This window comes from Ptiloglossa arizonensis, chromosome 10, assembly GCF_051014685.1.
Source record: "Ptiloglossa arizonensis isolate GNS036 chromosome 10, iyPtiAriz1_principal, whole genome shotgun sequence".
Classification (NCBI taxonomy): Eukaryota; Metazoa; Arthropoda; class Insecta; order Hymenoptera; family Colletidae; genus Ptiloglossa; species Ptiloglossa arizonensis.
The window spans coordinates 15,762,836-15,779,313 of NC_135057.1; the positions used below are offsets into that span (position 1 = coordinate 15,762,836).

Below are 16,478 nucleotides of genomic sequence, written 5' to 3' on the forward strand. Positions count from 1 at the left end.
CCATTGGTTCGCCCACGAGAAACGCGCAATCGAGAGGCCCAATAGATATAAAGAAATACACTCACCCATGCACGCATAACACACATACAGACGCGTGTTGTTATCTTACACGTTAGTCGGAGTAACGAGGAACGTTGGGAAGAAGATTTCGGGATAGACAAATGTAGATGCCCCGTGGGTGGATGGCGGCCGGATGGGTAGGGCTGGTGGCAACTGAAACAAGTAATCGAAATAAAACGAACGACGTATTCGAACCAAACACAAATCAGTTTAATCCTTAAATAAAACATAATTTCTGTTATGTTATATAATAATTAAATAAATAAATAAATAATCGGTAGTAGAGTAGTAGTAGTAGTAGTAGTAGTAGTAGTAGTAGTAGTAGTAGTAGTAGTAGTAGTAGTAGTAGTAGTAGTAGTAGTAGTAGTAGTAGTGGTAGTAGTAGTGGTAGTAGTAGTAGTAGTAAAGTAGTAGTAATGGTAGTGGTAGTGGTAGTGGTAGTGGTAGTGGTAGTGGTAGTGGTGGTGGTGGTGGTGGTAGTGGTAGTGTATTAATAGTGGTAGTGGTAGTGTTAGTAGTAATAGTAATAGCAGTGGTGACGGTGGTAGTTGAGTATGTTATATAGCGGATGGTGAGAAAGTAGCGATGTTAGATGTTAAAAGTAAAATGGTGTAAGATTTGTTCACTTTGTTGTGGTACGAAAGTAAGTAGTAATAAGGTGTTAAGGTTACACGTAGCTACTAGACGAGAGACACAAAAAATATATGCGATCATAATTAATAGCAATGATAATAATAGATAATAATAATAATAATAATAATAATGATGATAATAATAATAATAATGGCGATGACGATGGTAATAATAATAATAATAATGGCGATGACGATGGTAATAATAATAATAATAATAATAATAACCAGAATAATAAATGTAATTAATATACTGATAATAATTATGAGAAGGAGAAGATTAATCGTTTATAATAGTAATTGTAACCGCACGTGGTGTAAGAATCGCAACCCTAGCCACGGGGAGAAATTTCTTACACGCGATTCGCCCTTCGTTCTCCGGAACGAGAAACTGGAAACATCCTAGCGAATTGCGGAACGAGAACAGCTGCCGACAACCGGTAAACAACTCTAACCCCCTACCCTTTTCCCCCTCCCCCCACCCCGATAAAATGTTTTCGACGAATTCGTCTTTCCGACGTACGTTGCGTGTACTCGATGCAAACCCCCGAGATTGAGCGTCGAAGAACGAAGAGCGGATCGTTTCAGTCGTATCCTTTCTCTTTGTCGCCTCTTTGCGCCAATGCACGCGGCGACGACGCCACTGCATCGTCAGACGGTGTATAATAATTTGCACTAATCATCGAGATCCTCTTCGCCTCGGCGCGGACGCGTCGATCGCGCGACGACGCGAGTCACTCGCGACGCCGCGATCGTAACGACGACCCGTTAACCGGGGTTCAAATAAATAAAATAAAATCTTAGCGGATAGCATTTGTTGATGAGGTTCAAATTACGTTTCGTTTGGGAGGCCGGACGCAGGCCCTCCGACGCCCCTCCTACGGAGGCGGCGTTCTTTTTTTTTTCTTTTTACCCACTTTTAACCGCGAGAGGCCTGATCCTCGCTCCCGGACTAGACACAAGAAGGTACACATAAATAGGACAACATATACACGCTACGCTTTCTTCTCTCTCACGTTATACACTAAATCTAAGAGCTTAAGAAATTGTCGCTTTACTCACGATTAAGTACTTACAAATCCGCGTTCGCTCGCGTTTCGTCCCGGCAACGATCTATTTACGAAATTTCACGTAGCCGTGCTCGCTCCCTGAACGTGATCTGACGTTCGAGACGATCGAACGACACCGTGCACTAAGCGATCGATCAACCAACGACGATGAATTCACCGTATTGGCGTTCAACGCGCGGAGTGTACGTCAAGTATCCCCGTAACGCGATAATGGCGAACCGAACGCTTCCTGTTCGTTATTGCGAGCACTAAGGGTGCCGAAATTTCTTTTCCCTCGGATGGTCGCGTCGCTGGGTTCAACGCGAGCGAGCCGATTCGCTTACCTTACGCATCGTACCGCCTAAATCGCGTCTTCTTATCGATCCTGTCTGATTACCATTACTACTCTAAAAAAATCTGTCGGTATTTTCTTTGCGTTTTTTTTTTCTTTTTTTTTCTTTTTGTGGAGAGTTCTTTCTCGCGTTTAGCGGCGTACAGCGCCTCTTTGCACGTAGACTAGACACGTGTTGTTTGGGACGATCGATGGGAAATCTCGTTCGTCTCTTGATCTGTATCACATGACTGTGTGCACCGTCTCGAGCGTACACGATGGTTCCCTCTCGCGCTAGACGCGATCATCCGCGTCCGATTATTCGTATCGCAAGCGCATCTCGTTGTCGAATATCTCGTTTTGTACGTTAGACGTTTGTATTTGGTTTGGTTTTTTTTCCATTTTTTTCTTCTTATTTAAAAAAAAAAAAAAAAAAGAAAAAGAAATAAAGAAAAAGTGAGAGAGAGACAAGAGGCGAACGAACCGTTCGGTGTTCGTAAAAATCGGAGTATTTTTCCTTTTACTTTTATTTTTGTTCTCTCTCGTCGCGCGCCCGCGTCTAGAAAAATCTGGCCAACGAGGTTTCCTACGAAACGGTGCACAAGTTCGAGGGACTCCTTCCGAAGAAGCTCCGTAAACGCTCGGTAAAAATCAGACGGCGTGCTCGAGAAAGCACTTTGTACTATAGCTAAGATCCTCTATACGTAAAGGAGAGAAGAAGAAAACAAAAATAATATATAAGAAAGTGATAGTCCTGTTAATTCGCTTCGTTTACACGAACGACCGTTGGATCTCTTTGGACAGAACCGACAGAGAAGTACAAGAGCCTGACTAGCAGCAAAAAGTACAGCTTCGTGGTTTACGTTACGAACGACGTAATCCCTCGGGTCGAGTGTCTCGATGTCCTCGTTAATCGCGGTCACTCGAGATCTCTCGTATGCACGTGAGCCCCTAAAAAGTATACTCCTTAAATAGCGTACGAATAATACAGTTCGTCTTTACCCCCGATATTCGTCGACGTCTTAATTCAACTACGGATCAGAGGATTAGATTTAAGTACGTTAGCTTCACAGGCTGAACCTAATCGTTCTCTCTCTTTCGGTTTTTCTTTGGTTTCATAGTCGGTGCGCGGTGATCCCTGACCAGGTCCCGCGTTTCATCCACGATAGGAGCGACCTGGCTCCTTCACCGATCGATCGATCGATCCGTCCCGTCCTCGCTCACGGCCTGTCCATCCTTTCTCTCGTCGCGCGTCTCTCGTCTATCTTCGCTTTACTCGCTCGTCTTTCCTTCTCGCTGTTCTCCTACGAGTACTCGTTCACCTAACGTCGATTCACTGTTCTCGCGCAAGGTTTCCGTTTCCCTCTACCATCGGCCCGCGTCGATCGGTGAACGCGTCTTTGTCACGAGTCGACCGTTGTTGTTTCGTGGCGGTTCGTTGCACAACGAGGATCGTTACGAAGGAATGAAATTCGGCCGCGTGTGCCTCGATGGAACACACGCGGCACGAGTGAACCGTTTCGTGATTTTTTCTTCTCGAGAAGCGTATTCTCGTCGTCCAAATCTCGATCGAATCGTGTCCCTCGATCGACGATTGGTTCCGTTTCGTACTCGCGGCGCAACGTGGACTGTTCGTCGACGAGGGTCGAAACGAAACGACCAGCCGGATAAGTCGCGACGCGGACCTTTCTCGCGCGCGATTCGAGTCTCGCGTGTCTTCGACTAACCAGAGATCGTATCGTTTCCAGTCGCCCTCCTCTCTCTGTCCTCTCCCTCGCGATCCATACCACGTCCGCGTGTTACTTTCATCGATCCCCCGTGGAAACGTTGTCTCGTGTACCCGCGCGCGTATACATAAACGAGCGATACGTACACGCGAGGGTTCACAGGACGGTCACGCGAGCCGTGTTCGCGTTCGATGTTCGCGTCCTCGCGATTGTCGATCGAGCGACACTCTCGGCTCTCGATGGACCTTCGCGGTTTCGTTTCGACGATCGTGCGGGCCGAGGGTCCGAGCGAACGAAACCACCGACGCGATTGGAAAAGAATCGGGACCGTTCGGAGAAGAACGGAAAGAAAAAACGAGCCCCTCCCACCGGCACACTCCTCGAAGAAAGCTTTCTCGCTAGCCACACGGTACGCGAACGAGTCGGGACGATCGAAGAACCATCCCGACCCGAATCGCGACCTACCTCCGATCCTCGTTCGTTGGTCGGTCTCCTCTTCGACCACCTTCCTCTTCCTCCCTCTCGGTCATGTACACACATACACACGCACACACGCACACACGCAGCACGTATCATACTCACGCGTGCCTCTCTATCTCGCCATACACACAACACGTGTACGTGTTTTTCACCCCGAACCTCTCCCCTTCCTTCTATCTCGGCTCGGTGTCCTCCGACTCCGAAGATCGATCAGCATTCGTCGTGGTCGTTGTTGGTCGTTGTTAGTCGTCGTCACGGTCGTCGTCACGGGTCGTAGTCACGGGTCGTAGTCACGGGTCGTAGTTCGTCGTAGTCGTGTTCCTTTCTCCTCTGCCTGTTCGAAGTGCTCCTCGTTCGTGTTCCTCCTCTACCTATTGCGAAGTCTTTGCAGGCATTTCAACAGGACATCGACGTTTTTGGGGGAGGGTTTGCCATGGTCGATCTTACTGGAAGCATGCGCGGTCGCGGGCGTTACCGAGGTCGTGGCAGCGGTCGGTGGAGGTGTCGTTGCGTGGTGTTGCTCCATGTCCTACGTCGCCTTGCTCTTGTTCGTCTTGAAGCTGACCTGCAGGACCCGATTACCGAGCGTGTAACCGTTCAAGCTCTGTATGGCGACCACCGCCTCGTCGTAGTTGGTCATCGTCACGAAACCGAATCCCTTGCACTTGTTCGACTGCAGGTCGCGGATCACTTTGACCGACTGGACGGCGCCGAACGGACCGAACAACTGCCATAGGACGTTCTCCTCGGTCTCCGGGGCGAGATTGTAGACAAAGATGCACCAACCGGAACCGTTCATCGCGTTACCCGGTAGCATCGAGTTCGCTAGAAGATCGCCTGCCAGCGGGCTGTACCTGAAACAGTCGCGTCAACCGTGAAAACGTTCACCCATCGACGATCATCGCGCCTCTTCGTTGGTGGGTCGATCGCACGGCGTTTCGATCTACGGACAAACGTTGCGGATATTCGGCGCAATCAACGCTGTCGTGCACGGTTTCGTTGCCCGGTACGTCGCGGGACGAATATCTTTTCTTTCGGAGAGTTTCAGAGATACTTTCAACCCTTTCGCTTCGGCCGGTGTATATACACGACCTCGAAGGACGTATGTATACGCTCTGGAAAAGTGATAGCTGAGCTACGAAGAGCGTATATGCACGCTCTGGAAAAGCGATAGCTGAGCTACGAAGAACGTATATACACGCTCTGGAAAAGTGATAGCTGAGGTACGAACAGCGTATATATACGTTCGTACAGTATATACTTTTATTTGATACTTTACACGAGATACTCTTATTGATCGAGTATCTGGCATAAAAAATGCCTCGAACGCGCTCCGTTGGCAGCCATCACATTTCGTCACGAGCCCTCCTAAGCGAAAGGGTCAATCCGTGTCTTTGTCGTTTCGCGTACGTTACGATCGAGGTCGCGTGTACCATCGACAGTTGCGATTACCGAATTCCAAAGCGACTAGACTTGAACTCTATCGTTTAAAACGGAAGATCGATCGTTTCGTTTCAATGGCGCCGATCACAATTGGCTTGGATCACTCGGAAAGAAACTAGATCCTGGAGAACCGTTCCGTGCACCGACAGCGCTGTCCGATAGCGGTTTTTAAATCATCGATCGTAACGTGGTAGTCGTCGATGATAATTTTCCAACCGTCGAAATATTTCACCGACGACCCCATCGTTTCTCTCGTTCGATTGTTCCACGATGACGACGATTTACAACCGCGAACGAAAACTGCGACTCGAACGGGAACACCGAAATCTTGCTTTACAAGGCACATCGATATCACCGCCGTTGAAAGAACAAAGACTATGAACAAACATCGTGCAAGTGTATCGTTCGTAACAGTTTACACCTTGCCGGTGAACGATCAACGCGTACCAAAGCTAAACGAGTAAACGAATCTGAAACGGGGGAAAGTAAACTCGACGCGCGGCATCGACGATTATTCAACGCGCGTACCGTTACGATTATATTTACCGCATGTCCAACAACAATAAAAAAACAAACAAACAAAGAAACTCTACCGCCTCGTTGTGAAATAAAGTACAGAAAAGAAAAGATCGCCGGGTCGCAGGAAGTGATCGCGCAAGACCGCATGCAGAACCTACGCGGAAGCGTTGTAAATGAACAACGCGCAATGGGAGAACTCGACGGAATGTGTTCGATTAAAAAAAAAAAAAAGAAAAAAAAAAGAGATAAGTAGCGGGGTAGGGTAAAATGAAAGAGTACCGAAGGAAACGTGCAAACGTCGGCGCTCGTTAATCGGCATGCGGAAATTACGAACACTGAATACATCGAGGACGTGTGAGGTGAACGTAGTGTATATTTACAGATGTAAAAAATGTTATCTACGTACCTACTTGACGTCACAAGCCGCGTTAAAACAGGGCACATCTCAGTGAGTATTCAGTATAGTGCCGGGTAGTGACAGCAATTACGTACACATTCGTTACAAACGCTCGTTAGGAACCGCGACTTTCATACTTTTGCGCACACACGCAACCGCGGACACACACAGAACCGCGTGTATACACACGCCCCGGTCCCCGTCGGGGTGATTTTTTCCTTAACGACGCGGGACGACTCAACCCCTAACAAGCGTCACCTTGTTCACTTCCGTAAATTTCTTTTAAATTAAATTCACCTGTGCCCGTGACCGATGATTCGTCGAGGTTTCGATCCCACGAACTGCTTCTATCCGGTCAGTTCCTATCGTTAGAAAAGAAAAACCAAAGACACTTGTGATCGCGAGTTGGTCGCTAATACCGAGCTAGGGGTTCAGTTCCACGCGTTTAGAGGCTAAACTTTTCATTTAACGTTTCCCACGACCGGTAGTATCCCCGAGACTTTTACGTGTTGCGCAACACGGGAACAGATCGCGCGATTCCTCGAACGACGTGATCTCGTTTTCCTCGGTCACGAACATCGTAGACACGTTCGGTGCATCGTTCTCGGATAGAGTAATCGAGTGCGATCCTCTTTGCGGTATAACGTGCGCAAACGAAAAATAATGCTTCGGTGATGTTTACGTGAGATCGCTCTTTCGTGAGATCGTGCACCCAGCCTCGCTCTCGGCGCTAGACCAACGACGAGTGAAACCAGGTTTCGAGTTACGCGGCCAGTCTCGTTCGATTTAAATTCGACTGGCGCGAATACTCGAGTTTATCGCGTTACTTCCCTTTCGAGCAGGGTGTTTCGTTCACTTTCGACCAGAAATCGATAACGATCGTTGGTGCTCTTGCAGAGAGACGACAACGGGGGGAATGCAAGGTAACCGAGGAAGGAACGAGGGAGGAACAAGGATAAATGAATCTACGAGAAACGGGACACTTGCCCTTACACGGTCGTATTTCACTCGTCTTTCGAGTTCTGTCGTGCGAGACGATTACTTTTAAATAATAAAATCTACTTGAATAAATTATACTCGGTCGAAATTCTCTTCGCGTGGGTGCGCGTATTTAAAACATCGTTTTTTTTTTTTTACAATGTACAAGTGTAATGTACAACCTCGTTGAAAATCACGACTAATTTTCAAACGAAATATCACTTGGATAGAAATTTAATTTAGAAACACCCTGTACCCTTTTTCTACTCGTATCGTTTTTCGTTTCTCAATGTTCGTTAGAGACCGAGAGATATCGCAGGTGCACGGTCTCGATACGAACGCGACCGAAATACGCAAACAACGAAAGGAAAAATACAAGAAAATAAAAGAGAGGGAAATGAACGAAGCCTGTCGAGGAACGTTGATCCGTGTCTACTGTAACATCGAAAAGGAATCGTAGCGGGCTGCAGTTTCGCGAGGATCTCTCGATTTTTCTTTCATTCAACGACGATTGAACCATCGGTCGAAATCCGTCTGTACAGTCCGTACGCGCGTTCACATCGACCCGTTTCGTAAACGAATGCTTCCGGTTTGTGCAATCGAAGGCTTCTAATTCAGCGGATAAGAACACGAAGTTTGATCGTTAAGGAGAAATTTTCAAACGATAATGTACATTCGAAACCGAGAAACAAATCGATGCAAAGATAAAAAAAAGCTCGAACCTCCGACAGAACGTGGAGACGATTAAACTTCTGTTAAGTATTCTTTTTTCTTTTTTTTCTTTTTTTCTTTTTACAAATAGAGTGAACGATGCAAGAAAATCAATTGTGTCGATGAATCGTGAAAGATACTTTGTACACCCGAGAATCGATTTGCATTCTCGAGAAAATGCTAAAATATGCTCTGTGACATTTTGTAGATAGAAGAAGCGTTTCAAGGCTGATAATTGAAAAGACAGAAATAAATAAGTAACATGGAGGAAGAGAGACGAGAGAAAGTAGAAAAGCGTGAAACGAGAGAGAAAGTGAGAAGAGGGTATTAAAAATTTCATACAGTACGTTAATTCGCTTTAGAGACATTTTCTGCGATCCGGATAAATCGGACGAAGAATAAAAGAAAAAAAAAAAAGAAAAAAAAAAGAAAACGTAGGGGTATCTCGTGATGTGAATAATTTTAGCTCGTGGACGGAATCAGACTGCGTACTTTGCAACGATACTTTCATGCACTATGATTCGAAATGTTTTGCGTTTCTCGGCTAATCCGTATGAAATTTTCAAACGCGGAGCGCGTGGGAGGGTACAGAACGAAGCCACACAACAAGAACGGAAATCAATCCGAAACGAAAAACCGGGAGGGAACGTAGTGGTAGTAACGAAAAAAATACTGACCTCTGTAAGCCTTTGTTAATGGCAAGCATGGCCTTGCCAGTGCTAAAACAAAACACAAAAAGAACAACGTAAGAAGAAAGATACTCCGGGAACGAGCCAGAAAAGGTCGGGATAATGTGTGTCGATCGCTTCCATAATTTTTCTCACCGAACTACCATCTATGGTGCCTCTCCGTTTGCTTTTCTCGTCATTTGGAAATTAAACGTAGACGGACAGACAGACAGACAGACAGACAGAGAAGGAAAATATAGCGAGAGAAGAAGAAGAAGAAGTAGAAGAAGAAGAAGAAGAAGAAGAAGAAGAAGAGAAAAAAATTATAGAAAGTGGAGAAGAGCGAGGGGTTGAGCGTGAAAACGGGGAAACCGGGAAATGGAGCTTCAAACACTTCGAATTTCTTTCGAGGGGGGTGGGAATTGGATGGAAACGAAAGATGGGAACAGAAAAGCGCAAAATCAAACTGCGGCGTCGTCAAGTCGAGATCGTTAAGGGAAATGGAAACCAAATTACGACAGAGGTAAGCGAAAAGCCAAGCGCAATGGATTCTACAATTTTCCAGCCGATACACGATTTTCTCGGACTCGTATCCTCGAATCTTCGTGTCCTCGATCGATAATGAATTGTCTCTGGTCTTTCAATTTTTTTTTCTTTTTTTTTCTCTCTCTCTCTTTGTACGTTAAACCAATTTCTTTGTTCGTCCGTTTCGTTCGACCAATCGGACATACAGACGGACCTGAAGAAGCACACGCTCGACATTCCGGGAGGTTTCTTTTCTTTTTTTTTTCTTTTTTTTTTCTATCGCCCTCGTCTTTCGTTCAACTAGCATCTCCGAATCGTTTATTGGTCGTCGTTTGTTAAAACGAAGGAGGGCGAGAACCTTTTCCGATCGTTATCGACGTTTCTCAACTCCATTTCCATCGAATTTGTCGTCAGCCTCGCGTCCACGGTAACGTTTCAAACAGGAGAACCCATTTACCGGACATCTACGAAAGAGAACTCTTCCAACTCAGGGACTTGAAACCGAAATTATCCACGGTATCTTTAATCACCGAGATCTGCAAAAACCGATGGAACATCGTTACCGAAACAACACCACGGAAACCGAAATTAGGTAGTACCTGTATTTTTCTGGTTTCAATGTACCCGGTGTACGATTTTCTTCAATTTTATACACACCACATACATACAATATAACGTAGATGCATCGTTACTGGGTAAATGCGTTTACGAATACAGAGTAATATATATGTATATACATAATGTTCGAAAAGACCAACGACATTGGCCAGAACTCGTACAAGCTTCAGACTCGGAGCGGAACAACACACGTCGTTACCTTTTGTAAGACGAATACGGTCCACGATGCGGTATAACATTTTTACTCGTATCGATTACGTTCGATCGATTGGAAATTAGATGGAAAAAAATAGTGGATCGTAGAGAAACGAAAATGTTCCCGCAGTCAAATTATCGTTATTCGTAACAGCTGCGTATAGATTTCGATCCAAGTCCCTGTTTCCACGAAAGCGTTAGTATCTCGTCGACTTGGATGAACCACCTTACCGTGGATCGCGAGGATAAAAAACTAACAAAACTTACAGAAATAACAGAATGTTTGTGTGTGCCTTGCTCCTCCATGTTTCCAGAGTGGTCAAGGATCAGTCTTTCGCGCGACGACTCGATCAACGTGACTGTTTGCACGACCGACGACTTACAACTATATTTTCTAACTATAATTAGTATCTAATTTAGAGACCACCTTGTACCACTCGTTGTTGGTTGGGAAAAGGTGGATCCGGAGCGGCTGGGGCGGGGGTGGGTGTGGGTGGACTTCTCGAAAGGGAACGGACCGGAAAAATATCCAAGTAACGAAAGGAAAAATATATATATAAAAAAAAAATTAAGAAAACGATCGCAGGTGCTTACGATAATAAAGAAAGATCGAACGACGTTCCGTGATATCGACTCGAGCGGTCGTGTGAAAATGGAAAAAAAAAGAAAAAAAAAACGCGTGTCGGCGATTTCTGGGTACACCGAGTATACCGGATCGGATTAAACACGATACGCAACGTGTTTCGTTGTGTCGCTACTGAAATATTGATATCGAAACATCGATCGTTCGCGTTCGATTGAAAGGCTTCCGTCGAATGCTCGACCGTTGCACCTGTTTCGACTGTACCTTTTCCCGGTGCATTTTTATTCCGTGCTTTCGTGAATCGATGATCGTTTCGCGTTGCTTCCACGATTTACTTACTCTCGGAGGAGGAACAATTGAACTTTGAATTTAAAATTTTTCACAAGTAACAGCGTCGAGCGAGTCTCAACGAAATGTCTTCGTTAACCGTACGCCCTGACGACCGTTTTTTCTTTCTTTCTTATTTGTTTTCTTTCTTTCCGCGACGAGAACAAAAATCGCGTAAACTGAAGTCTCCGATATGAAGATGACGCACTTAAAAGACTGGGCGGAATGGCTTGAACGTAACGAGACATGCGCAAAGGTAAACAAACGTAATGTCAGACCGACGGTATCGAATTGATAAAAATGGAAAAAGAATATATTGAATTGTACGGTAGATGAGGTGCAGAAGGAGGAGCCTGCAGTGTACTCAGGTACTCAAACGGTGAGTGCGTTAAAAACGAGGAAAAAGATACAAACGGACGATCGATCGAGCGTTGTCTCGACGTTCGAATTCCCCGGTACAGGAGTTTCCGAAACGATCGCGTAGAATCGAACGCGTTCTCGCGGTCGAATCGGTAAACGAGTCCAAATATCGTGTGTCACGGCTCGCGATAAATAAGGTCGGACGTATCGGGATGATACACCATTTTCACCGTGTTTTCATCGATCGATCGACCGATCGCGTCTCGACAATGTGTTCAGAGTAACTACTGAACGATACGGAATAATCAATGAACCGAAAGAGAGTGACAGAGAAAGACAAAAGTAAACGTAAATAATAGGAAACGGAAAGCATGATAGAATAGAAAAATAGAGAAAAAAAGACGAGAGAGATCTTTGGGTAGAGCGAGTAGAGGCGAGTAGGTACCTGGATAGTGGCGACAGTGGAATGTACCTGAAGCGGCCGGTTGGATGGTGGATCGGGCCGCCAAATCGTCGGGTCGCCTGCGGTGTCAGATAGGCGGTCAACGGCGGTATCGCCTTGTTGTTGCTCGGATTGTTGGCAAACTTGACGGTGATCGGCTCGGTCGAGCCCTTCGGAATGGTACCGTTTAATTCTTGGATCGCCCTCTCGGCCTCGATCCGCTGGTCGAACCTTATGAAACCGACCCCCTTCGACAATCCTGTCGGAATCGGTTCAGGTTATTCGACGAGGTCCCGTTTTGTTTCGTGGTTCGATCTTCGACGTCTTGCGCGCTCGATACTGTCCGAGACTTCCGGATCGCGATCCGTGTGTATCGTTTTTTTTTTTTTTTATTTTTTTTGGAAATCCCTCGGGACGGGGTTCCCCCCGAGCGTTTCGTCCGTATCGCAGCTGGTTTCGTCAATGAGTTCATCGTGCATCTTACGATCGTTCGTACGAAACTACCGATCATTCCATCGAGTCGTTCGGAAAGTCGTTTCGTTTTCCAAAATGAATACAATTCGATAAAATGTTTGTACACTTTAAAAAAATCCTGTTTCATTTCCACCGGAAAAAAAAACGAAGCGACTTTCCGAACGATCCGATATTCAAAAAAAAAAAAAAAAACAACAAAAAATCTTCGAATCTGTACGCATCCACCTACGAAGAAACTGTACCTCCGATTTCTACGTTACACTCTCGGAGTGTAATATTCGACATCGAGCAAATAGGAAACAATCCGAACGTGTTTGTTGCGATCGTATCGTGGTTGGCTCTGTACGGAGCTAGCGGTAGTTTCTTTGAACGTCCATCTTCGAGTCAGTCCCGTCTGAGTGTATCCCAAGGGTCTGAACCTCCCGATGAAACGAGCTGACAATGCTGGCGAAACGTCGGAATCGTTTTCCAAAAAGTACACGCAGACGCACCTGAAAGCCTCGGACAGTAGAAATCGAGAGAACCCGGGCCCGTGAAAGCCTCGAGTATCTTTCCTCGACATCTTGGTTCGCAACGATCTATTCGAACGCTAACGAACCTTTCTCCGGTCGGATCGTTGAAACCGTGGTTGTACTTTCCATTCCGCGACCAACGACGAGTTTCGCGAGAGAATCACCGTCGTTGATGTGGCTTGTTTCTCTAGATCGAGTGGCTCGGTGCGCGCAGATTCGTTTCTTTACACCGACCTCGTGTTCTCGAGCGAGCGTCTTTTCGCCGTATTTACCAATCGAGCGTTTAGCCTGGCCGTGTGATAGCCAGTGTATCATTGTACCGCGGATAGCTGAACGAGTCGGTGACGCGGTAAAAAGGGAACGAAAAGAACGATACGCTATAATCGAGAGCACGGTCGCAAAATAAATCATAACGTCATAACGAACGACAAAAAGCGTAAAGAAACAAAAACGGCGCTCGGGAGGAACTTTTGGATCGTAACTGTTGTGACGTGATCGATCGCGCGAACAAAGCAGCCGATTAAAAAAGAACGAAAGAGAAACAAAAAAAAAAAAAAAAAACAGAGAGAAAAAAAATAGAAGAAAAGAAAATACAAAAACAACGAACGAAAAAAAAAAAAATAAGAGGAGAACGGAGGGTAAGACCTCGCCTTTTGTTTCTTTGTTAGCCGATCGTTTGAATCCGCGCGAAAGTAAACGTTGCTCGATAATTGTTTCTCGACGAGGTGAAAATTAATTTCGATACTTGTGGAAACTCGTCGCGAGTGCACCGCGCGCGTTTAACGGGTAACGCGAAAGGGAAACAATAATGTGCAAACGATAAAGTTCCCGTTGAAACGAAAGTACTTTAACGAAACCAAAAACGCAAGAACGGCTGCTTTTGTTTCAGCTTGAACGTAATAAGGGAAAAGAAAAAAGAGTTATATGAGTTACGTACCGGGCAAATAGTCTCCGCCGCCGGTCACAAACTGTCGTACTAAACAGAAACGGAAAAAATCATATCACGTTAAAATTCAACTGGCAGCATACACGATTCGCTCGCCCCTGATTCGTCGACGGGAGGATGCGACAAACCATATCGAAGGAGAACCGAAAGAGAACGTAACACAAAAATGGAAGAAAGTTGAATAATAAAAATTATATACAGAGACAAGAACGGACGAGGCTCTTTTCCCTCGCGCGGCATTGAATCCCGTGATTGCGATATTTGTGTCGTCGTAGGCTCAAATAAAGAGAACAACAACGTACTCGTGTGTCCCATCGAACGGATTCAACACCACCGAGGTGAAAAGAGTCGTTCGAGGTGGATTCAAAAATCAACAATGACCGTTCAACTCGTTAATTTGTCGCGTTGAACGACCCGAAAGAGGATACCGTGTTCAGAGAAAGGAAAAGAAAACTGATCGCACGAGATGAATAAGGGGCGAGCGAGTCTTTGTGTTAATTACGCTATTTCTCTCTTCATCCTTAAGTATGCAAGAATTCTCAAACATCGTGAAAACGGTAGAAAACATAACATACTCGAGGTTGAACTGAAAAACGAACGAAAATAATAATAATAAACTAAAATAGAGGCTAGAAAGTATTGGATCGAGGACCGCGCTGTGGAAAAATATAGTGATAAAGCAAACCAGCAACGAAGGGAGAAAATAAAATTGGGGATGTCCGCGGTACGGCGTGTGTTCTGTTATTTGCTTGCCAGTGTCGTAACGTGATCGAATCGAAATGCACAAGGATCCCGCGAGAGTAACGAAAGAGTTCGAAACTTAAAACACGTTGAACGAAGAATCACGTTGATCGATCCTGGCAAGAAATACAACGAACAGAGCTTGCAAATAAAAGATAAACTCGGGGGGGACGAAACGATAGAAGCTTCGAATCTAATGGATGTAAAGTAACGGTAGAGGGGTGGCTAGGCCATGAGGCTGTGCGTGAAACTGGGGATGCAAACAGAATGCACTGCTAAAAACGTAAGCCGAGAACGCAACGCAAAACAATAATGAACGAAAGCAGAACCAGAGGCTTGCGATCGTGTTCTCTCTCGAAAGACATTCCGTTTGGATAAAATAGTTCTCTCGTCGCTTCTCGCGCGCAAAACGAAACATAAGAACAACAGAGAAAGGAACAAACGTAACGGTAACCAAAGTGAAACGTAAATCAATGTAAAGGAAAAAGTCGAACGAATCGACGAACGAAAAGTTCGCAAGCAAATTTTTGCGTTCGCTGCTGGCTACAACGACTCGATTATTCTTTTTTTTTTTTTTTTTTTTCACTCACGACTCGTTCGCGAAACGAGCATGTTCGTTCTCGTTCCGATTGCAGGCGCACCGATCCACCCCACGTGAAACGACTAGAACCCCATGGCCTACTCTCTTAGTCGATCCTCGATCGGACACGCACGTTCGACGAGAGCTTCGTCGCGTTAGCTCGCAATACGTACGACGCGAGCGCGCGAATCTGGCTCGCACGGTCCCAAGCTACTTCGTTTCGGTCTTTAGTGGAGACTCGTCTACCGTAAGTTTTGCTTTATTTTTTTTCTATGTTTTTTTTTTTCGGACGCTTTCTCCCTCTCGAGTCCCCGATATATCTCGGGGGGTGGGGCCTTGCCTTACCGCATGGCTCGCAATAACACGATCCTCGTTACTGTCAAGTGACAACGTACGACAACTCACCGGTGATGTTGTCGCAAAGTATCCGCGACGTGATGATTCTGCCGTAAGGGCTGAACAGATTCTCCAAATCCGGTTGGGTCAAGTTCTTCGGTAGACCGCTGACGTAAAGGTTCGCGCCTTTGATCGCTTCGCTGCTCGGTCTCGCGTACGATACCTGAGAAAACGAAGCGTTGTTAATTTTTGAACGTTGTCGACGGGGTGTCGACACGCGTCGATAGAAATTCACGATCGTCCGTTGTCGATCAATCTCAACGATCCAAGAGACGAACGTAAACCCGTCTCGTCGAATCGCGACGAAACCGAAGCGATTAAATGGCTAAAGATATCAATGGCTGGCGTTAACGACACGCGTTGTACAAGGTAGCCGCGATAACCATCGTTTAATTCCCGTACTCGATAAAACGTCTTTGAATCGAAGCCAACCTGCTTCTATTATTGCGATACCGTCTGTAACCCGCGACACCGAGAACGTGTTCAAAGTTTCGGTAATTGTCCGTGTCTAATGGAGTGTTTCAAAGACGAATACGTGTTCGCGCGTGGACGTAACACATGGGAGAATTATAGCCGTGCTATAGCCACGGCTGTACAGTTTATAAATCCGTGAGAGCGATTCTACGGAAATCGGAACGATAAAAGAACGACGCCGATCGATGACCTTAGCTCGTCGTACGGTAGCGTTCGACCGCGGGTAAACAATGGACAAAAATCACGGGGAATGTTACCGTTGTACGGCCGTAAGTCGCGTTTCAGACGATCGAAATAAAATCTAGCCGAC

General features: G+C 45.9%; 1 protein-coding gene across 10 annotated transcripts in view; it reads right to left on the reverse strand.

Moving 5' to 3' along the window:
- Window positions 1-1,196: 1,196 nt before the first annotated feature.
- Window positions 1,197-16,478, reverse strand: part of LOC143151912 (ELAV-like protein 2) — a 45,404-nt gene continuing 30,122 nt past the window's right edge. For 4 of the 10 annotated variants that reach the window (XM_076321414.1, XM_076321411.1, XM_076321413.1 and 1 more), the window contains exons 4-8: window positions 15,704-15,857; window positions 13,969-14,007; window positions 12,049-12,304; window positions 9,005-9,046; window positions 1,197-5,133 (exon numbers count right to left, since the gene is read on the reverse strand). In XM_076321414.1, coding sequence (XP_076177529.1) covers window positions 4,809-5,133; window positions 9,005-9,046; window positions 12,049-12,304; window positions 13,969-14,007; window positions 15,704-15,857 — 816 coding nt within the window. In that variant the 3' untranslated portion in view covers window positions 1,197-4,808. Of the gene's footprint in view, window positions 5,134-9,004; window positions 9,047-12,044; window positions 12,305-13,968; window positions 14,008-15,703; window positions 15,858-16,478 lie in introns of all 10 variants that reach the window. The other 6 variants (XM_076321415.1, XM_076321418.1, XM_076321416.1 and 3 more) reach the window with 6 other exon arrangements.